Source organism: Pleuronectes platessa, chromosome 9 (genome assembly GCF_947347685.1).
Source record: "Pleuronectes platessa chromosome 9, fPlePla1.1, whole genome shotgun sequence".
NCBI lineage: Eukaryota > Metazoa > Chordata > Actinopteri > Pleuronectiformes > Pleuronectidae > Pleuronectes > Pleuronectes platessa.
In genome coordinates, this window is record NC_070634.1 from 26959615 (window position 1) to 26981772 (window position 22158).

A 22158-nucleotide genomic window follows, 5' to 3' on the forward strand; every position below is an offset into this window, starting at 1 on the left:
ATGGAGCAGGGACCCCCTACTATATATATTGTATAAAATTGTGTTTTATATTAAGCTAGGCCTAGTGACATATATAAACATAGCTACCCTGTTATTGTGCATTCAATACTAAGCTATTCAAATATTACACGGATTCATATATTCATGTTTTTAATTTAAACATGTGCTCGCTACAGCGTGGCCATGCCACTGCCATTTATAAACATACATCTTGCATACAACACTGAGCTATTAAATGTAATTCACAGACCCATGTTTTTATTTTAAACATACATGTAGAAGAGACAGTGAATCCTCAAGCCATCTGTGGACGGCACACATACTCCCACATTAGTGAGATGTCTGACCCTGATGGGTAGCACACAACTTATCTAATCTTGGACGGATGGAGGTTGTCAGGCAGAGGGTCAAATCAGCCTCTCAATGTGTCGGATGCATGTTAATGTGTATTTAAACACATTTAAATTAGTGGGAAAAAAATTGGTTAGAAAATTCATCTTTTTTTTTTTTAAATATAAAAAAAAATCTAATCAACCAAACATTTTGCGACCCCCCTGCAGTACCTCCGCTGAACCCCTAGGGATCGCGGACCCCCCGTTGAAGACCTCTGCATTAGGTCTTCTGCAGTTTTTCTTCTCTTTTAGAATCAGTGTAACTTTGGTTGAACTGTTTTCCAGGATATTAGACCTGGACACATCGTGACCTGAAATGGTCAAACAGACGTTTCACTTTGCAAAGGTCTTGTTCTACACAGACTGAATATGACTCCAGGTCAAGATGGCTGCTGTGAATTAATTCAGGCTCAGATAATTTTATTTTTATTTGTGCTGCTGACCTCAAAATCGTGTCAATGAAGCTATTGCTTAGAAAAATAAACATGTTGTTCTCTATAGTGTGTTGTGCTGTATTGTTGATGTTCTTTAGCAACATTACCACACCTCCTGTTGTTGAATTGATGGAACAGCCTCTCTATTTATATCTCTGGCCTTTAGAAATCAAAAGTATGTTTTTCTTCAGGTAGGTAATAAAGCTTCTCCCACAGATGCTTCAGATGTTTGTTTGGGTGGGAACCGTTTCTGTGTGAGGACGCCAACAACGCCTAAACAATGGGAAATAATCAATTTCACTTTTGGAGTCTTAATTGGACGTCTTCCTCATCTGAATGCCGAAGTGTCCTTGGGCAAGATATTGAACCCCGAATTGCCCCTGATAGAAAAAGTGCTGCTCATAGATGCAGTGTCATTTGACCCATTGTCCCTATATTCACTCATGTGGAAGTAGTATTACAACAATAACCTGCAAAACCTGAGCTGCTGCCGACTTAATAATTAGAAACTACAAAAACAGAAACTTAAAATAAAATTAAGGTTTGTGGTGTTTTGTTAAAACTGCTTCATGTTTCATATACTGTCTAAAATTTTATTTTATACTGAAAATATAGTATTTAAAAAAAAAAAAAAAGTTATTTATCTCCTGTCCTGCACAGGTTGAGAGCAGACTAGTTGCTGCTGTGATGACATGGACAAAATAAGAAAACACTGGATTTACAGACAGCATGGACGGAGAGGGGGAGGGGGGACCCTGGTCCAGAACCTCTGTGTCAAGTGAGTGTTAATATTTCTTCTTGTAAAGTCAAGCAAATGACAACACAGAGACAAAAAACTAGCAAAAAATGCTGAAAGATACGCAAACTACTTTATAGTGATGCAAATAGGACACAACCAGAAAGAGACAAAACAAGTATGAATATACAAATAAGACTCTTCAGGGACAGGTAGATAAATATGATTTAAGGTTCATGAGAAGCTGCAACACCTGTATTATTATTAACCTTATGTAAAGTTAACAAATAGATTCAACATGATTTTCTTGCGAAATCAATCTTGGCATTTTGATCGCTTGTAACATAGCCAATAAAAGTGGGTCATTAAATTTCATCCCTAAATTTTTGTGCCTTTCAACACAGGAGATCACACCTTGACAACACATTCACTAGTTATGTAAGAACAATATAATAGAACTAAAATAGTTAGAGGATAAATTCAGTGACAGCACAGAGTCGATACTCATAACACAGCCACAAGTGCTGCTGGCTGGGAGGGATGTGAATTTAGGGACAATGGTATGAGTGAATGATGTAGCGTCCCCGGCTGAATGATGGTCAGATTTTTTTTTACGGATGGTTCACATCTTATTTCTCTTCATAATAAAATAAACCATTTCAAAATAAATGTATCAAAAAACCAATAGGGCATTAATAGGTAATTTACACTCCCACCAAATCACTAGTGAATTTCCGAACAATATGGGATGCAAACACGAATGATTTACTAAATACAGACCTCAATACTACAAAGGAACAGGTGTGGCGTGAAGAGGATGGTTAAACGACTGTTCTGAACTGGGCGTTCGACGATAGAGGGCTTGCCAGAACGCAGTCCTTCCTTTTCCCTTTTCTGCTCTCCCAGACGAATCTTCACTCTTCTTACCAGTCTGTCTGAATCAGTCACTGTCTCTACAACTTTGGCCAATCTCCACGTTGCGTGGCATACCATCTGCCTTCTCCATGACTATGTCACAGACCAACAGGCTTATTCCTCTCTAACGCCCCTGCCAGTGTTCCTCCCATCATCGTCTTAATCTGAAACTTTGTTCCCTGTCCAGGCTTCGCCTTCACAATCTTTCCGATTATTTTCCTGCTGCTGCGTTTTCTCGTTCTTCTTTTCCTCCCCTTTTTTTTACCTCAAACTATTTATCCTAAATGTGAAATACACATATGTAATATATTGTGGGGTTTACTGATGAGCTCAATATATCGTGCACTATACAGAAGACCCTTTATAGTAAAGTAGGGTTATTGAAAGAGTGGGTGATTTCAGACAGAACAGAACTACAAAATAAACCAGGAAACACCAAACTCAAACAACTAACCATGACACCGTGACTTTGACTGACTATATCTCCCTCGATTTAGGTCAAACTGAAATGGCTCTCATATTATTTTTAAGCTCTTTATTTACCTTAACTGTTTGCTATCCCCAGTATTATTCCCAGTTAAAGGTGAATTGTGCTCTGAATTTAGTGAGATTCCACCAAAACACAGAATATGCAAGATCATTAAAGAATAAGCCAGAATATATTTTAATATAGGTATTTGACCATTCACAATGTTTTTCAGATTCTTTTTTATTCTTCCTCTAAGACAATGTTGACATATCGTGTGGATGTGCAAATACTTTTAATCATGTTATAGGCTCATCATCATAATAATAATTCTAGCCATCTTTATTTAGACAGCACTTTTCTTAACAAAGTCAAAAAGTGCTTCACAAAAGTGTGAAACCTTGATATGATGACTCTCTCTCTCTTCCCCCCTTTTGTCTTGTCAACTTATGCCCCACTGAGTCTTTTTAAGTTACTGCTGTTGTACAATAATGCATTCAACGTGATGCCATAAAATGGTTTGCCTTGCATTCAATAAATTTGTCAAAATGAAATATGAAATATTAATATGAAAAATATTAATATTATATCATAACTTGAATTGATTAAAGTGACCTTGGGGCACCACCCTTCAAAGGAAGGGTAAAGAGAGCCAATTTATTGATTAAGTCTCATAAAAGTACTAACTACAAATTTGGAACTCTGATTAACAATTAACTTAAATAACTATAACCAAAATTACTATATAGATAGTAAGCTAAGTTGAAGGATATGGAGTCCTTGACAGTGTAGAGGTTGGCAAAATTCGCTTATGCAACATTAATTTAAAAACATTCGTGAAAGAAAAACATTTATTATGAAAATAATAAAGTATAAAAACACAAATTACTAACTGTGTACTTATTCAAAAAAGATGTGTATGTGAGTGTGTGGGTCTGTGGGAGTTAGCATGCTTCCAAAATGGCAGCTGACAAAAAGATAACATCTTCCCCCTCCCCTACAAGTAGGGGTCAGAGCTAATTAGGTGAAGAGATACAGTTAGGTCCATAAATATTTGGACATTGACAACATTTTCACCATTTTGGCTCTGTACACCACCACAATGGATTTTGAATGAAACAATTACAACAAATACAACTCTAATTATGAAGTCCAAAGAGCTGTCACTATCAGTGAAGCAAGCCATCATTAGGCTGAATAATCAAAACAAACCTATCAGAGAGATATCAGAAACATTAGGTGTGGCCAAATCAACTGTTTGGTACATTTATAAAAAGAAAAAAACGCACTAGTAAGCTCAGCAACACCAAAAGACCCGGTAGACCACGGATTACAACTTTGGTGGATGACAGAAGAATTATTTCCCTGGTGAAGAAAAACCCCTTCACAACAGTTGGCCAGATCAAGAACACTCTCCGGGAGGTAGGTGTGCCTGTGTCAAAGTCAACAATCAAGAGAAGACTTCACCAGAGTAAATACAGAGGGTTCACCACAAGATGTAAACCATTGGTGAGCCTCAAAAACAGGAAGACCAGATTGGAGTTTGCCAAACGACATTTAAAAGAGCCTGTACAGTTCTGGAACAACATCCTATGGACAGATGAGACAAAGATCAACTTGTACAAGAATGATGGGAAGAGAAGAGTATGGAGAAGGGAAGGAACTGCTCAGGATCCAAAGCATACCACCTCATCAGTGAAGCATGGTGGAGGTAGTGTTATGGCGCGGGCATGTATGGCTGCCAATGGAACTGGTTCCCTTGTATTTATTGATGATTTGACTGCTGACAAAAGCAGTAGGATGAATTCTGAAGTGTTTTGTGCAATATTATCTGCTCATATTCAGCCAAATGCTTCAGAGCTCGTTGGACGGCGCTTTACAGTGCAGATGGACAATGACTCGAAGCATACTGCAAAAGATACCAAAGAATTTTTAAGGCAAAGAAGTGGAATGTTATGCTATGCCCAAGTCAATGACCTTGCTTGAATTCAATTGAGCATGCATTTCACTTGCTGAAGAGAAAACTAAAGGGAAAATGCCCCAAGAACAAGCAGGAACTAAAGACAGTTGCAGTAGAGGCCTGGCAGAGCATCACCAGGGACGAAACCCATTGTCTGGTGATCTCTATGGGTACCAGACGTCATTGACTGCAAAGGATTTGCAAGCAAGTATTAAAAGTGACAATTACATTTATGATTATGTTAGTTTGTCCAATTACTTTTGGTCCCTTAAAAACGGAGGGCCACGTATAAAATGTGTTGTAATTCCTACACCGTTCACCTGATTTGGATGTAAACACCCTTAAATTAAAGCTGAAATTCTGCACTTAACGTTCATCTGGATTGTTTCATTTCAAATCCATTGTGGTGGTGTACAGAGCCAAAATAATGAAAATTTTGTAAATGTCCAAATATTTATGGACCTAACTCTATGTGTGTGTCTGTGTGTGCGAAGTTAGAGAAATAGTGTAGACTGGAATGCAAAGACAGAGTGTGAAGAGCATTACAAACTAACCCTAACCCTAACATTGCTTTCGAATAACTTAAAACCACAATATCACAACATAAATCAAACATATAAACATCATACAGAATCAAATAAGCAGTCTTTGCTTAGCTTTGTATAATTATTAAAGGACTCATCGTATGAAAATTCCACTTTTGTTGTGCTTCTACACGTTAATGTGGGTATCTGGCATGTCTACCGTCCCCAAAACTCTGGAAAAAAATAACTCCCGCGATTTGTTATGGTTCCTCTATGTCAGAAACGATACGCTAGAGCGCGTCCAATGGGATACGACCCGATTTTACTTCAGTCTCGGGAGGCAGGTGGAGGGGGAAAGCTAACCAGCCGGGGAGCGGGGTGAGAGGGCGGAGGTCTGTCGGAGGAGCAGAGCCGGCGGCCGGCGTAAGTTAGCTCCAGATCTCCGGCGTTAGCTCACGAGCCAGCGTTGGAGCTGGCGCCAGAGCTCTGGGGTGACGGAGCTCCGTCACCCCGGAGCTCTGGCACTCAAAACAGGTCAATCTGAGGAGGGCTGTTTAAGACAGTGTAAAAAGGGTGCTGTTTTAAATGATTGTTGAAAGGAAAAAGAGGTTGCTGTGCAGTTCGCAGTTCTGTGAAATCGTCTTGCTGGTGGTGAGCTACTTATGTTGAGCTGTTCAAATCAGTTGCTGGTTGGAGTAATCCTGCTGGAATCGAGTCGCTGCTAAAGGCCGGCGCATGGTTCTGCGTTTTCAGAGACATGCAAGGACACGCAAGCTCAAGAGCCCCTTCGTGCCCCTTGCGTGCTTGCATGCGTCGAATATGGACCACTTGTATAACCCGTCATTGACGGAGTATAAGGACGCGCAGATGGCCTGCAATTCCTGGAAGGAGATTTCGGCTAATGTCGGTTTACACGTCGATGAGTGTACGAAGCTGTGGAGGAAGATCAGGGACAAATTTTTCCTCCAGAAAAAGGGCTATGAAGAGCAGCAGTGGTGATTTAAATCAATAGTCGACGAAGACTGCCACTCACAAAGAAGGTGTCTCTAAGGTCGTCTTCTACAGAAAATGTTCCTCCACCTAGTTGTCTGGCGGTGAATTGCTTTGCAACAGGCGCAACCCTTGGAGAACCATAAATTAAAACAAGTCCATCGACACAAATGCGTGAAAAGCCGCAGCCACAGTTGCATAACCATGCGCCGGCCTTAAGAGTCTGGTAGAGCTTGGGTTGCGAGGAGGTTTCCTTGGTGAGATGAGCTGGAAGCTGCACCTTTGTGCTCCTCTCGAAGAGTTGGATGTGAGCTGGAGAAACCAGGCTTCTCCCCTCGGCGATGCAGGAGAAGAGGCTGAATAGCCTTCTCTCCTTGGAGGGATTGTAGGAAGAGAGATAGAAAAGAGGGAGACCTGGCCTTATATTGTCCCGGTGACCTCACAGTTCATGGGGCCCAGTGACCAATAAGAAGGGAAACTTGTGTCCCTCTGGGCTTTTTTGCACCTCTGTTTGATTTCAAGGCCCCTGGGAGACTGAGTTCTGGAGGCTGTTGTTTTCTCCGAAACAAAGGACATGCAGCATCAGAATTTTGACTACCCATGTAGGCCGAACTTTGGTTTCACAAAAACCATGTCCAAACACTGCATCAGCTGCATGTGTTTCATTCTCTTGCGGAACATACATTTTAGTTATCTATGAAAGGCTCTTAAAGCGGCCTGTTCCAAATATTCAAAATATTCAACATTGAGTAATTGTCAGCTACACATGCATTTCAAGCCAAAATGACAAATGTTAATTAATAATACTGTGTATTACAGATACATGCTTTATCTATTAAAAGGAGAATTTTATTATTTAACTGAACACTCACTGGGATGCACCAAACAATGTCATCATCAACTTAGCAACTGGGTCACACACAGGAAACAAACCTTTACTTTTTCACTGACTGTTGAAAAATGAAAGAATATTACACATCAAGAAAAATTTACTTGACTTTGTTACGAGGTATTTAAAAAGGAGATGAAAACAAAACTGGTGATAAAGTTCACACCTCTAAAAGTCTGCTCTTCCTGTTTAATGCTCTCTGCATCTATATGACTGACCCAGAATAATTCAAACACATAAATAAACCAACTACTATATTTCCACAAGTTAGTGAAAAGACTCGGAAAGATGCCACACTAGTGGAAGTTGTTAGCCTGGATGCAAGACGAATTTAGCCCCGCCCACAACATTTTTGGTCGGGCAGTTCGGTCTGGAGTCGCTCCGTTGAGGAAAAATTATGCCCGACCGGGCCAATCAGACTGTCAGGGCGGGCTTTATACGATGATTGACAGATGATCAACGGTAACATAATCAACCACGTCATCAAAGTGCTGGCGAGCTGAGATGTGTAGATGCTGCCATTGAGTCTGTTTTAGAAGACATCGACAGCGCATTCATTTTGAAAGAGGAACACAGAACGTGGAGGCAACGCCAAAGCACCGCGCTAATCCCTATCGCCCCGGCGCTTGGCTGTTCACAACGGACGCTGAAGCGACGCTGAACCGCCGGGCAGCGCTAATAATATCACCCGTTGATCCAGTAGATCGCTGCACGGCTTTGTGCCGGTCACACCGGAGGCTGAAGCACCGCGCTGCGCCAAGGCTGCCTAGCGGTGCTTCAGCCTCCGGTGTGACCGGCACAAAGTTGTAACATGGGAGTGGATGGGAGTCAGCTGTTATTTAAGGCTTAGCGCTGCGCTGAAGCGTCCGGTGTGAACCCGGGTTAGTAAATAACTCACAATGCGTTGCTTAGCATACGTCACATACTACGTTGCTCTGATTGGTTGTAGGTCTATCCAATTGATAGAAGAGGAATTTTACTTCCTGGTCAGTTGAAACACGCCCCATAATCACAGCCCAAAGGAGTGGTCTCAGACTCACATTCTGACTAGAATTATGAGTCTGACAACGTCAGGCTAGGAAGTTGTGGGTCCAGCAGTAGAGGAGGAGGAGGACGAGGGAGTTAGAAAATGTATAGTTTTATCATCTCTAATGTTGTCAATACCAAATATCATAAGGTTTCTATATTTTAAATTATTGTTTAAGTTTATCTTACTCAAGGACAGAAAGAGGATTGTTACACATCCTGCTGCTGTGTCATAAACTTTAAAATGAACACTCAATAACATGTATGCAAATACTGTATTTATGTCCAAATGTGGAATAGAAATGGTTTCTCTACTAAAGCAGCTGGGAAAACTTCACCTTTGTTATTTGATGAAGCTGGTCCCGATATTAAGAAAGAAGATTGACAGCAGAAATAATGTTGTTTATCAGTAGATTTAATGAATGATTGCAACATATGACACAGTAAATATTTTAACACATTTATTATCATTTCCATCTTTTGTGGCCTCAATCTAATGTGAAAGCCCAATTTGTGTCATAATCAAAATGTATGTCTTAATCAAAATTCCCAGTGACTACGTTCCTGTGAAACTCTTTATGTGTCACTTAAATTAAGGCTAACAAACTGAAAAAAAGTCAAATTTAAGTTTTGAGTGCGTGTGTCTATCATTGGTGCTGACTAAGCTCATTTTAACTTCACCCAGACCCTATCCCTCTTTTAAATATGTATTTTAAAATCTGTGTTACTACCAATCAAAGATGGCAATAAGTAAACCAAAGACCAGACTACTTAATGTTCTCTGAGAGTCCTTCCAGTGGATTCAGAGGTTCATCCATTTTTGTTCTGAAATCTAAAACAGGATGAAAATGAGTCCAATCAGCAGATGCAGCATTCCCATTCTGACACAACAGGCATCACTGGCTGTGGTTGTTGTAGTTGAAGCTGCCTGTGTCGAGGTTGTTGTAGATGTGGTGGCAGTAGTAGTTGTGGTTGTTGCAGCAGCAGTTGTGGCAGTGGTTGTTGTTGTTGGGATTGTTGTAGTTCGAGTCGTGAGAGTAGTTGTTGGGATAGTAGTTCTTGTTAGTGTTTTGGTTGTTGTTGGGTTAGTGATAATTGAAGTTGTGGTTGTTGTTGTTGGGGTCTTGATTGTTATTGTTTGGGTAGTGGTTGTTGTTGTTGGGGTCGTGGTTGTTGGGGCAGTGGTTTTGGTCGTGGTTGTTGGGGCAGCCATTGTTGTAGTTGGGCTATTGGTTGTTGTTGTTGTGGTTGTTGTTGTTGGGGTAGTGGTTGTTATAGTTGGAGTACTGGTTGTTGTTGGGGCACTGGTTGTTGTTGGGGCAGTGGCTGGTATTTTTGGGGCAGTGGTTGTTGTTGTAGGGGCAGTAGTTGTTGTAGTTCGGGTAGTGGAAGTTGTAGTTGGGGAAGTGGTTGCAGTAATTGGGACAGTGGTTGCTATAGTTGGGGCAGATGTTGCTGTAGTTGGGGCAGTGGTTGTTGTTGTTGGAATTGTGGTTGTTGTTGTTGGGGTAGTGGTTGTTGTAGATGGGGCACTGGTTGTTGTTGTTGTTGTTTGGGCAATGGCTGGTATTGTTGGGGCATTGGTTGTTGTTGAAGGGGCAGTAGATGTTGTAGTTGGGGACGTGGTTGTTGTTGTTGGAGTAGTGGTTGTAGTTGGGGTAGTGGTAGTTGTACTTGGGACAGTGGTTGTTGTTGGGGAAGTGGTTTGTATTGTTGGGGCAGCTGTTGTTGTTGTAGGGGCAGTAGATGTTATTGTTGGGGTTGTGGCTGTAGTTGGGGCAGTGGTTGCTGTAATTGGGGCAGTGGTTGTTGTGGTTGTTGTAGTTGGGGAAGAGGTTGCTGTAGTTGGGGCAGTGGATACTGTAGTTGGGGCTGTGGATACTGTAGTTGGGGCAGTGGTTGTTGGTGTAGTGGTTGTTGTAGTTGGGGAAGTGGTTGTTGTTGTTGGAGTAGTGGTTGTTGTAGTTTGGGTAGTTGTTGTAAGTAGGGTAGTGGTTGTTGTAGTTGGGCTAGTGGTTGTTGTAGTTGGGATAGTGGTTGTTGTGGTGGGGGTAGTGGTTGTTGTAGTTTGGGTAGTGGTTGTCGTTGATTGGGTCTTTGTTGTTGGGGTAGTGGTTGTTGAAGTTGGGGTAGTGGCTTCTTGTAGTTGGGGTAGTGGCTGTTGTAGTTGGGGTAGTGGTTGTTGTAGTTGGCATAGTGGTTGTTGTAGATGGCATAGTGGTTGTTGTAGTTTGGGTAATGGTTGTTGTAGTTGGCGTAATGGTTGTTGTAGTTGGGATAGTGGTTGTTGTAGTAGGGGTAGTGGTGATTGTAGTTGAGGTAGTGGTGGTTATAGTTGGGGTAGTGGTTGTTGTTGGGGCACTGGTTGTTGTTGGGGCAGTGGCTGGTATTTTTGGGGCAGTGGTTGTTGTTGTAGGGGCAGTAGTTGTTGTAGTTCGGGTAGTGGTAGTTGTAGTTGGGGAAGTGGTTGCAGTAATTGGGACAGTGGTTGCTATAGTTGGGGCAGATGTTGCTGTAGTTGGGGCATTGGTTGTTGTTGTTGGGGTTGTGGTTGTTGTTGTTGGGGTAGTGGTTGTTGTAGATGGAGCACTGGTTGTTGTTGTTGGGGCAATGGCTGGTATTGTTGGGGCATTGGTTGTTGTTGAAGGGGCAGTAGATGTTGTAGTTGGGGACGTGGTTGTTGTTGTTGGAGTAGTGGTTGTAGTTGGGGTAGTGGTAGTTGTACTTGGGACAGTGGTTGTTGTTGGGGAAGTGGTTTGTATTGTTGGGGCAGCTGTTGTTGTTGTAGGGGCAGTAGATGTTATTGTTGGGGTTGTGGCTGTAGTTGGGGCAGTGGTTGCTGTAATTGGGGCAGTGGTTGTTGTGGTTGTTGTAGTTGGGGAAGTGGTTGCTGTAGTTGGGGCAGTGGATACTGTAGTTGGGGCTGTGGATACTGTAGTTGGGGCAGTGGTTGTTGTTGTTGGTGTAGTGGTTGTTGTAGTTGGGGAAGTGGTTGTTGTTGTTGGAGTAGTGGTTGTTGTAGTTTGGGTAGTTGTTGTAAGTAGGGTAGTGGTTGTTGTAGTTGGGCTAGTGGTTGTTGTAGTTGGGATAGTGGTTGTTGTGGTGGGGGTAGTGGTTGTTGTAGTTTGGGTAGTGGTTGTCGTTGATGGGGTCTTTGTTGTTGGGGTAGTGGTTGTTGAAGTTGTGGTAATGGTTGTTGTAGTTGGCGTAATGGTTGTTGTAGTTGGGGTAGTGGTTGTTGTAGTAGGGGTATTGTTTGTTGTAGTTGAAGTAGTGGTGGTTGTAGTTGGGGTAGTGGTTGTTGTAGTAGGGGTAGTGGCTGTTAAAGTTGGGGTAATGGTTGTTGTAGTTGGGGTAGTGGTTGTTGTAGTTACGGCCATGGTTTTAGGGTTATTGGTTGTTGTATATGGGGTAGTGGTGGTTGTAGTTGAGGTAGTGGTGGTTATAGTTGGGATAGTGGTTGTTGTAGTTGGGGTAGTGGTTGTTGTAGTTGGTGTAGTGGTTGTTGTAGTTGGCGTAATGGTTGTTGTAGTTGGGGTAGTGGTTGTTGTAGTTGGGGTAGTGGTTGTTATAGTTGGAGTAGTGGTTGTTGTTGGGGCACTGGTTGTTGTTGGGGCAGTGGCTGGTATTTTTGGGGCAGTGGTTGTTGTTGTAGGGGCAATAGTTGTTGTAGTTCGGGTAGTGGTAGTTGTAGTTGGGGAAGTGGTTGCAGTAATTGGGACAGTGGTTGCTATAGTTGGGGCAGATGTTGCTGTAGTTGGGGCATTGGTTGTTGTTGTTGGGGTTGTGGTTGTTGTTGTTGGGGTAGTGGTTGTTGTAGATGGAGCACTGGTTGTTGTTGTTCGGGCAATGGCTGGTATTGTTGGGGCATTGATTGTTGTTGAAGGGGCAGTAGATGTTGTAGTTGGGGAAGTGGTTGTAGTTGGGGAAGTGGTTGCTGTAGTTGGGGCAGTGGATGTTGTAGTTGGGGAGGTGGTTGTTGTTGTTGGAGTAGTGGTTGTAGTTGGGGTAGTGGTAGTTGTAGTTGGGGTCGTGGTAGTTGTAGTTGGGGTAGTGGTAGTTGTAGTTGGGGCAGTGGTTGTTGTAGTTGGGGTAGTGGTTGTTGTAGTTGGGGTAGTGGTTGTGGTAGTTGGGGTAGTGGTTGTTGTCGTTGGGATAGTGGTTGTTGTAGTTGGGGCAGTGGTTGTTGTAGTTGGGGTCGTGGTAGTTGTAGTTGGGGTAGTGGTAGTTGTAGTTGGGGCAGTGGTTGTTGTAGTTGGGGTAGTGGTTGTTGTAGTTGGGGTAGTGGTTGTGGTAGTTGGGGTAGTGGTTGTTGTCGTTGGGATAGTGGTTGTTGTAGTTGGGGCAGTGGTTGTTGTAGTTGGGGTAGTGGTTGTTGTAGTTGGGGTAGTGGTAGTCATTGTTGTAGTGAGAGTGTTACACAAACTAGTCCCACAACAGGCTGGTCCACTGGTAATGGTACCAACACTTTGCATGAAAGGCAGTGACCCCAGGCTGGTAGCAGCTGCACACAGATTTGTAGATGCACAGCCAAAAGCTGGAGAAGTGCCGCCCGCATTTGTCACTAAAGATGAAACACAATTTTAGGTTTGTTAGTTGGATAATTTCAGAGAGAATTCTTCACTTTAGGAGGAACTTGAATTCACAAGGAAATGTATTTTAATGACAGTAATTTAACATTAGTCGTTGCCATGGTTACAGGCGTGCAGTATTTTAACACCGCACCTTATTACTGACATGTACACGTGTACTTCAGGACCTCGTAACTTCACTGATTTCACAGTTTTATGTTCTCACGTGTGCAACAGTGAATACTGTGATCCAATCCAACCACACTCTTCAACTATACTGGTTGTTTTCAGAGGTGATACAGGCCTGAAGCTTTCAACCAGCAGAGGGCAGCAGAACACTGTGTTTCAGTCTGATGTTAAGTTACTTGTCTCAGTGAAAGAAGCAAGTCCACAATTTAAACATTAGTTTACGTCAGTCAAAATGTTGAACTAAATCAAACTCAATTAATGAGTTTGTTCAATGTTTATTGTTGTGCAGTATTTATCTCATGTTTTCAAATCTGTTACCATTTCTTAGTTCAATTATTATTAAAACAAAGAATTGTTCATTTAAGTCATTTTGTACGGTGGCCCTGAAAGCTCAACAAACGGCAACTTAAGAAAACACATGCAAGTTGACAAAACACCAGCAAAGTAAAAAAACATCTTCATCAATTTCAAAACACAACACAACACATTACAGCAACGCACTGCAACAAGAGAAAAGCGCTGCAAATACCGGAACGAGCTGCAAATAGAGAAACGCGCAGCAAGAAGCCAAACGCGCAGCAAGAAGAGGCCACAACACAACGGAATTGTTTCCAGGGGACAGCTAAAAGTGATGGACACTGCTGCCACAAAAACGTCCAATACACCATAGAAATTCGGTTCCACACAGGGTTCGGCCATCCGCGGCTCTTCGGCCCCTCTGCAGTGCCTGTACAGTACAATGTTGTGCATATGTTTAGCGAACGCTGAACTTAACGAATCAGTTTTCATATTATTAACGTGAACGTAATGATGAACGTGAGTGAACGTCACGTACATTTTTTAATTGCTGTAATGTGTTGTGTTGTGTTGTGAAATTGATGAAGATGTTTTTTTACTTTGCTGGTGTTTTGTCAACTTGCATGTGTTTTCTTAAGTTGCCGTTCGTTGAGCTTTCAGGGCCACCGTAATTTTGGAATCAAAGAAAGTCACAATGAGCCATAACTTTTTTGTCGACAAAGAAAGACATTTTTATTAGGAAGTTTAAAGTATTCCCTTGAAATCATAGTTCCTGTATAGACACAAACTTACTGTTATGAAACTGTAACTTCACAAAGGAAAAGTTTTATGTTTTAGCGACCCTCCAAAGAGGCACAAGCTCTTAATGTGTTGTTTAGGGAAGTTTCAAATAAACCTGAAAAAATCTGTTGAAAGTCTCTACCATCTTATGCTACAGAGAGATAAAGGATAGTTTTCCATTTTTGTCCATAATTCCAATATTTCGTTTGTTAATCTTTTGTAGGTCACTGTTATTTTTACAGAAGGAGAGTCTGACAGTTTTTAAGGGGACATATTATGCCCATTTTACCACAGTTGATATGGTTCCTTGGGGTCTTAATGAAATGTCTGTAACATATTTTGGTCAAAATACCACAAGGATCATTTAAAACAGCATCTTTTTACTCTGTCTAAAACAGCCCTCCTCAGATTGACCTGTTTTGAGTGCCCCGCCCCCCTCACCCCCGGTGAGCCTGGCTGCGAGAGCCCCAGCTCCCCAGCGCAGCCCCGCAGTGGGAGCAGTGGGAGCAGTGGGAGCTTGAGCTTTTAAGCGACGCTATTCGTCATGGAGCTAAAACAAGAAATTGTGCCAAACAAAAAATGCGAAAGGTCCAGGCAAAATGAAACTTCATCAAAATATATTAATAATTAATAGTTTTGTCAACTGGTTGAGATGAAACTTATTTTAACTACTTTATCTCCTGGGCGCTGTTTAATTCTAAAACATAATAGTGATCTTAACATGATGAGAAAATAAACTTTTCTTAAAAAGACATAAGGCAGTAAAGACTAAGTTTTTAATCTCTAATGTTTTGGATCATAAATACAGAGTAACACAGATGATACAGATTTAATTAAAGTGCTTTAAAAGTTTAGTACATGAGTAAATATATCTTAACTCTACACTCTTTAGTATGAATATGTTAAAAATACTTAAATGTAGTAGAATAGGTTTGAAGTAAACTTTATATAAATGCAGTATATAAGAAGAAGACTTACCACTGGCTTGAAAGCAGAGATCCTCTGTTCCCTTACATTGTACTGAAGAGCTGCAATCAGAGGTGACGGGGTTACAAACGTGACACTGTAGACTGTTAACTGCTGGAACCACAGGGACTGAAACAGACAAAAAATGATACTGTTTATTAGAGGAAGAGAGAAGATGGAAGTGTTATGGATTAAAAACAGAACATTTCAGGAGGATGCAGATTAATAAGACTCATCTACATCTACTTACAAGGCAGAGTGTTGGAGTTGCAGCTGTCTGTGTTGCAGCATGTAGCACTTGCAAGTGCACTGGAAACACCCAAGTTAACTGAAAATGTCTGAGAGCCAGTGGCTGGACACAGGGAGGGGGGGGCACAGGCCTTGTAGATTTGCTGTCCAGGAGTCCCAGATGAAACGGCTGCAGAGTCAAAGTGCAGTTTGTTAATGGTGATGGAAAGCACACGTCACTTTGCAGTACATGTATTTCACTGGAAAGTAAGTTGTAGAGAAGTTTACCTTGAATGGAAGCTGTGATACACATCGTGCCTGTGGGACATGTAACTGCTGCTGTGGCTGAACAGGTAACATTCATACAAGTTTCACACACAAGTGCTTCACCTGCAATGTGGAGAAAAATAGTCAGTGATATGTTGATCTGATCTAAATTGTCGTTCGTAAAAGCTCAAAAATCTTCTCACTGTTCAAAAGGAGTTTCAGACATATGGGTTGTAATTTAAATATAAATAGACACAACATACATGACTTTATTATTTATTCTGCTTCCTACCTCTTAAGTCTGTTTCTTGTACTGCTGTACTGTAACTTATGAATTTCTCCTATGAGGATCTATAGAGCCTCCTTATATTGTCAAGGATATTAAATAACTTCGTGTCAGTGGAACAAACAGCTGGTGAATATTATTGTTAGAGTATTTAAAAGTAGATTTAAAAGAGGTTCTATTGTAGCTGCTGAATCAGTATTGTAGAGATAATTAGTTACCTGTGCTGGAGAGCGCCCAGATGAGAGTCAGAGAAAGAAGCAGCTTCATCATGATGAACAGGTAAGTTCAGTAGATTCCTTATACGACCTCTCATCAACACGGAGGCACTTTTTATACTCTACAGGTGATGAACGCCTGTATGACTGATACACGTCTGAATATCTCAGGGATTGGGCGTGTTTACATCTTTACAGCGTGATCATTCAATCTGTCAGTCTCTCGTCAACACACCCATTTTTACTTCGTCAGTGTGTACCTGTTTAGGATGTGCACCAAAAACAAAAACAAAAAGCATAAAACATAGACATACATTTCCCTCAGGATCATTTAAGTATCTAGACATTAGTATTGCACCATATTGGTATTCAGACAGGGCAGTATTGTTGATGCTCTCCGGTACACTGTCACACCTACCGTTGATCTGACGCCACAGCTACTCTAATTTTCTTACTTCAATAAAAGACCTTTAAAAATCAGAAGTTTTCTATGTGGTGGCTATGTTCGTGTGTGCACACAAACACAGTTGACATGTGTGTTGTTTATGCCTTGTTTACACTATTTCTGTATGGGAACATGTCATGGAATGTAATTAAAGGGAAATCAATGATGCATTTCATACTTTAACACTTCCAACAAGGTGCTTATGTTTTTGTCTGCATTTGTTTGTTTTTTGTCTGTTACTCAGCAGAAAAACATTCAATGTGTCACATGTTCCATAGTTTTACTGCTGCAGCTTTTAGTTTAAATGTTCTAGCCAGGTGTAGCCTATGGACTCTGAAAACGAGCGGGACCTGAACCCGAACTTGGCCCGGCCGATGCTGAGTGGTCATCCTCCAACCTGAAGGTCGGCGGTTCGATCCCCAGTCTGACCCATCTGCATGTCGAAGTGTTCTTGGGCAAGATGCTGAACCCAGAATGCCCCCCCCCCCCCCCCCCATAGAATAACAAAGTGCTGCGAATAGATGCACTGTATGTATGTGTGTGTGAATGGGTGAATGTAACACTGTACTGTAAAGCGCTTTGAGTGGTCATCAAGACTAGAAAAACTCTATATCAATACAAAACCATTTACCATTCATCAATGTAAGAAACATTCATCGAACGCTTTGGGATAGAAAATGTTTTGAGAAGAGATTTCATCAACTGAAATCTGGCAAAAAAAACGCAGAGCTCCATTCACAGACAGTGGCGGCTCCTGACAAATTTCTCAGGGGGGGCAATTGTTGCGATGATGGCTAAGATCCACGGTACAATCAGATTGTTTTCTGCTTACCTCATCGAACAGCTAAATGGCAACATCAGACATCGACTGCATGTTCTATATGATTTTTTTGATACAGCTAAATCAAGTTCATAGTGAATGTTAACATGCTTTTGGCTGATGAATGAACTATCCCACTGTGGTCATCTAACGGTACATTTTCATCTACCATTTTGCCTCCTTAAATACCTCGGAAAGTTAAAAGAGACTGCTTTACAATAAATCACAATACTCTTTCTCCATCTGATAACATTTATTTTAAGTGCAGCAGTTGTGTTCTGATTTAACAAAAAAATGGATGTTAGCATAGCCTAGTAATTATAATATTTACAGTTCTCATCACACAACTTGATGACAGCATATATAAAAACTAGTGGCATAGCCTACTCATTGCAATATTTACAGTATTCCTAAAACAAGAATGATCCAAGGTGATAATCAAAACATTGGGTGCTATTTAACAAGAATTTACCCATAAGACACATGTACATTACAAAGCAAACAAAAAAATTGGCTAATGATATGCAATTAATACAGCTATTTCCAATTCAACATTTGAGTAGTGCAACAACACAACAACATTAAAACAACATTTCTCACTTGTATTGAAATTTTGCTCATCTCTCTTTCAAAGCAGCAAAGTGATCAATGACCCTCTCATTAAAATCAGGCATGTTCCTGACTAGTTCCCTCTCCATGGAAAGCATGGCCAGAGCATTGAGACGATCCTGTCCCATTGAGTTTCGCAGGAATGTCTTGATTCTCTTTAAGGTCGAGAAACACCTCTCAGCTTCAGCAGTTGTCATGGGAGTGGTTATGAGGATGTTCAACAGAGCCACAGTCTCAGATAGGGTCTCGTGGAGGTTGTTCCTCTGTAGAACCTGGTAGAGTGCCAATGCACCACTGCAGCCCTTGAAATCTGGACTCTCGTAGATAAGGGACAGTTCAGTCTTGAGCTTCGCCTTATTCAGCATGGGGTATGCCTTGGCAGTGGTGTTCAGAGCCTCATCAGGGAACACATGGCAGTACTGCTCAAACAGGTCTCCTTGTAGCAGCGTTGCACTCACAAGGTGGCTTGTGAAAGAGAACCTCTCGTTTGCATGGCCCAAGATGGTGTCACAGACCTGTCAAAATAAAGAGAGTATATCACAAACTGGAAGTACACTATGAGTTAAAAACACTGCCACCATCCATCCTTGAATGTAACTGTAAATACAGAAGGGGTGATTTTTTAACACTAGGTTCCAGAGGCCTTAAAAAGGAGGTCTGCATGACTTTAGAATACAATACAGTAAGGTATGCAATGAAGTGAAGTGAGAGAAAAATAGAACAAAAAAAGAAAATAAACAAACAAAACTACAAAATCATCTACCTCCTTAGACAGCCTCTGCTTGTCTTGCTCTCCCAAGGCCCTCCTTTTTCCTGTAGTTCCTGCTGCTACTTGCTGCTGCTCTGGAGATGAGCTCTGGTCCCTGAAACAGACAGACAAGGAGAGTGTGTGTTAGTATATGAACGTATACAGTATGTCAATGCAATTACCTACAGTTCCTGTCTTAGAAAACCAGTAATAATAGTATGTTTTGTCCTGTTTTAAGATATCCTATACGAGCCATTACAGAGCCTATATTAAAAGGCAGTTAGGAAAAAGGCAAATAATATAGTTTCCCTGAATATGAAACGCTGCCATCAGGCAGAAGAATGTGTATTAAGATGCAAATCAAATCGCTTAAAATGATCATTTGTTCTGGCCTCCATTAAGCTGATGCAATAGAACGTGCAATAGAATAATGTGCAATAAATAGGTAAGTACTTAACTTTAGCACTCATACTTTAGCACCTGCACCTTATTCCCAAGTTCTAGTGCAATAGTTATAGTTAATAGTTTTTAATGAATCAATCATTCACTGTGCCCAAGACAAATTTCCCCATGGTGACAATAAAGTGTAACTTATCTTACCGTATGGCTTGAACACTGCTTGTGAAGCTCTGCAGAGCACGTTTGATGAAGACTGCATCAATGTCCTTCTTCTGCAGCTGTTGGTACATAATGTCAACGTGAGGCATGATTTGATGAAATAGATGCAGGAAAAACTTGAAGTCATCGTCCTGCAGCATCCTCAGGTAGCCAGATGCCTCCCTCACTGTGGTGCAGTCAAATGAGCCGTCTGTGCTGATGGCTTCAAAACACTCTATGAGGTCATCTAGGTTCTCATAGACTGTGTTCACGACCCTGCTGTTGAAGTTCCATCTTGTGGCCGATGCTCTTGGCAGCCTCCGTGCAACAACCTGGTCGAGGATGGTGGTGCGTTTGGGTGACCGACTAAAAAAGCTAGAAATGCCATTCAGATCCGAGAAAAAAACCCTCACTGCTGGGACCTGAGAAGTGGCTTGCTGCATGATCAAATTCAGCTGGTGTGCATAACAATGTAAATAATGTGCATTTTTGTAATGCTCTCGCACTTTTTGCTGCACACCAGCCTTCTCTCCTCTCATCACATTGGCCCCGTCATATGCTTGCGCGATGAGTTTACCCCTCTCTTCCTCGGTGAATAGACTGTTCAGTCTCTCCATAATAGCAGTGGCAATCGAGTCAGCCGTTGAAGACGAGAGGGGGACAAACTCAAAAAAACGCTCTTGAACAGCATGGCTCCCATCAATGTATCGCAATACCATGACCATCTGAGTCTGAGTCGAGACGTCCGTTGTTTCGTCAGCTTGTATCGCAACGAAGCTGGCCGACTTCACCTCCTCCGTAATGCGTGCCCTAATGACAGCTGCCATGCAGTCGAGCAGCTCATTTTGGACGGTCTTGGATGTGCCTTTAAAGACGGTGGCCGTTTTTAAATGCTCCTCAAAAACTTCATCTAGGGATGCAATTAACTGTACCAATCCTCGAAAAATTCCGGGGTTGCTGGATCCCTCGCTCTCGTCTCGGCCTCGCAAGGCCAACTCGAATACACCGCAGAACTTAACACCGTCGATCAGGCGGCCCAGAATGTGGCGATTTTTTCCCACCTCATCATTGTGCCGACGCAGTGCTAGCCTGTAGCCATCGTCCAACTGCGTAGCAATGTTGACGCTCCCAAACGCTGACAGTTTTAAGCAGCTGTCAATGTGGATCCTCGATGTTTCATGCTTTTTTATTTTTTCGGACAGATGATGCATATCTTTGAAACCTGTTGTAGTCCAAGGTGTTTCCGTGGTGCAGCCATCAGGGTGGATGAGGACGCAGGGGTAGCAGAAGAGTCCGTTGGCTAGCTCGCATCCTGCTAGCCAGTTTTTCCTCTCGTACCAGCACCGCGAAAATCCCCTGGTGTACGACTTGCCTCCTTTCTTTGATATTTGTTTTATATTTAAATTTGGTCGGGGTGGTCCTAATTGTTTAACAGCCAATTTTTCCTGATTGCTTCGACGACTAAATGGTAATTCTCTAAATGAAATGATGGAGATTGTAAGGGAAATGTAACATGTGACCATAATATAATCATGTTTATGTATACTTGGATTGATCATCATTGAATCTCTAACAAATGTAACTTTGATGTTGCTGTTTCCTGTAGAACTGAGTGAGTGTTGGCCTGATTACTCCAGTCACAGTAATCTAATTAGTCCGGACACAGTGTGATAGTAATTAGCTATTCAGGCATTATGATTGATGTAAGGAACTACTTTGATGTTCCTTACACAAACTCACCTAACAAAGACCTTATAGCACGGGGGATTTGTGGTGGTTGTAGACACTAAGAAGGGATCTTGGAGACAGATGTTACACTCCAGGGGTCTGAGAGCAGGGGACAGGATACCCGTCACCTATTTCCTTTATATCAAAGAGGCTGATCAATAAGTTTGTTCCTCTCTAGGAGGAGCTTGAAGATGTTTGAAGTGCTGCTTCTCCTGTGTCATTAACTGTTTAACAACCCCCTCCCGAATGGGTGGGGTTAGCCAAATGTATAAATACCAACCACTGTCTTCTGTCTGTGTGCATATGACAAACTCAACTCTGTTGTATGTACCATGCTCGAGCATTAAATGTGTGACAATACTGTAAGAGAATTGTGTCTCGTTTCCTCCTTGCTAATGGTGGGATTGTAGAAATTGCCACGACAATTTGGGGGCTCGTCCGGGATGCCTAACTCATTCACGCTTCAAACCATTCTCAAGACCAAGTTTAAATCTGCGCGCAGTCGGTGAGGGGATTTTCTTTTTATTAATTATTATTGCCCAAGACCCGAAGTCTACCTCTCCTGAAGGGCAAGTCGTAATCGACTCCCAGGGTGAGAAGAGGCTGCTTGTGAGATTATGGAATGAAGATTGTTCGATACGGCATCTGAAATTTTTTTCTTTTAAGGAGGATACAGTATTGAAGAGCACGGGGTGACGCGTGAGGTAGAGTGACATTACTTAGGGGTGATGACCCATTGATAAAGGAATTAATAAGAATAATATCAATTAATGTCATCTATGTGCTGGTAAGTGAGTGACTGCGAATTTAATTTAAATGGGGAAACTTAATAGCAAGCCTTTTACTGAAGTGTGTGATCTAATGGGATGTGCAAAAATTATGTGTGAGAAACATGGTGATGACTCCTGTAAACAGCTTCTGGTGTGGATAGAAAAGTTTGCATTTTCTGAGAACGGTAGTTTTCGTATAATTCAAAAACAGGCGCTACAAGTTGAATTGGGAAAAAATGACCAAATGAAGGGTAAAACTAAATAAATTAGATAGCATTGATAATGTGTGATTCAGAATTGTTAAATGTAA

The 22158-nt window shown here is 41.7% G+C and overlaps 2 protein-coding genes across 2 annotated transcripts; both read right to left on the reverse strand.

The window, feature by feature from the left end:
* Positions 1 to 5855: 5855 nt before the first annotated feature.
* On the reverse strand, positions 5856 to 16211 carry LOC128448743 (homeobox protein 2-like). The gene is made up of 8 exons (XM_053431516.1): positions 16135 to 16211; positions 15652 to 15753; positions 15386 to 15553; positions 15148 to 15264; positions 12707 to 12896; positions 11934 to 12083; positions 9620 to 9787; positions 5856 to 5967 (listed from the first exon to the last, which is right to left on the reverse strand). Exons 1-8 carry the CDS (start codon positions 16184 to 16186, stop codon positions 5856 to 5858), a joined length of 1059 nt encoding a protein of 352 aa, XP_053287491.1. The 5' UTR covers positions 16187 to 16211.
* Positions 16212 to 18013: 1802 nt separating this feature from the next.
* LOC128448744 (zinc finger MYM-type protein 1-like) lies at positions 18014 to 20561 on the reverse strand. Its single transcript, XM_053431517.1, has 3 exons — positions 19354 to 20561; positions 18769 to 18868; positions 18014 to 18520 (listed from the first exon to the last, which is right to left on the reverse strand). Exons 1-3 carry the CDS (start codon positions 20559 to 20561, stop codon positions 18014 to 18016), a joined length of 1815 nt encoding a protein of 604 aa, XP_053287492.1.
* Positions 20562 to 22158: the final 1597 nt, after the last annotated feature.

Excerpts from the sequence above, each read along its gene's own strand:
- LOC128448744 (XM_053431517.1), bottom strand. The coding sequence starts at position 20,561 with ATGCATCATCTGTCCGAAAAAATAAAAAAGCATGAAACATCGAGGATC. Across the intron at positions 18,869-19,353 it reads AGCAGTGTTCAAGCCATACG|GGACCAGAGCTCATCTCCAG; the intron begins GTAAGATAAGTT and ends TGTCTGTTTCAG. Across the intron at positions 18,521-18,768 it reads AGCAGAGGCTGTCTAAGGAG|GTCTGTGACACCATCTTGGG; the intron begins GTAGATGATTTT and ends TTATTTTGACAG.
- LOC128448743 (XM_053431516.1), bottom strand. The coding sequence starts at position 16,186 with ATGATGAAGCTGCTTCTTTCTCTGACTCTCATCTGGGCGCTCTCCAGC. Across the intron at positions 15,754-16,134 it reads CTGGGCGCTCTCCAGCACAG|GTGAAGCACTTGTGTGTGAA; the intron begins GTAACTAATTAT and ends TCCACATTGCAG. Across the intron at positions 9,788-11,933 it reads CACTGCCCCAACAACAACCA|CAACATCTGCCCCAACTATA; the intron begins GTGCCCCAACAA and ends CCCCAACTACAG.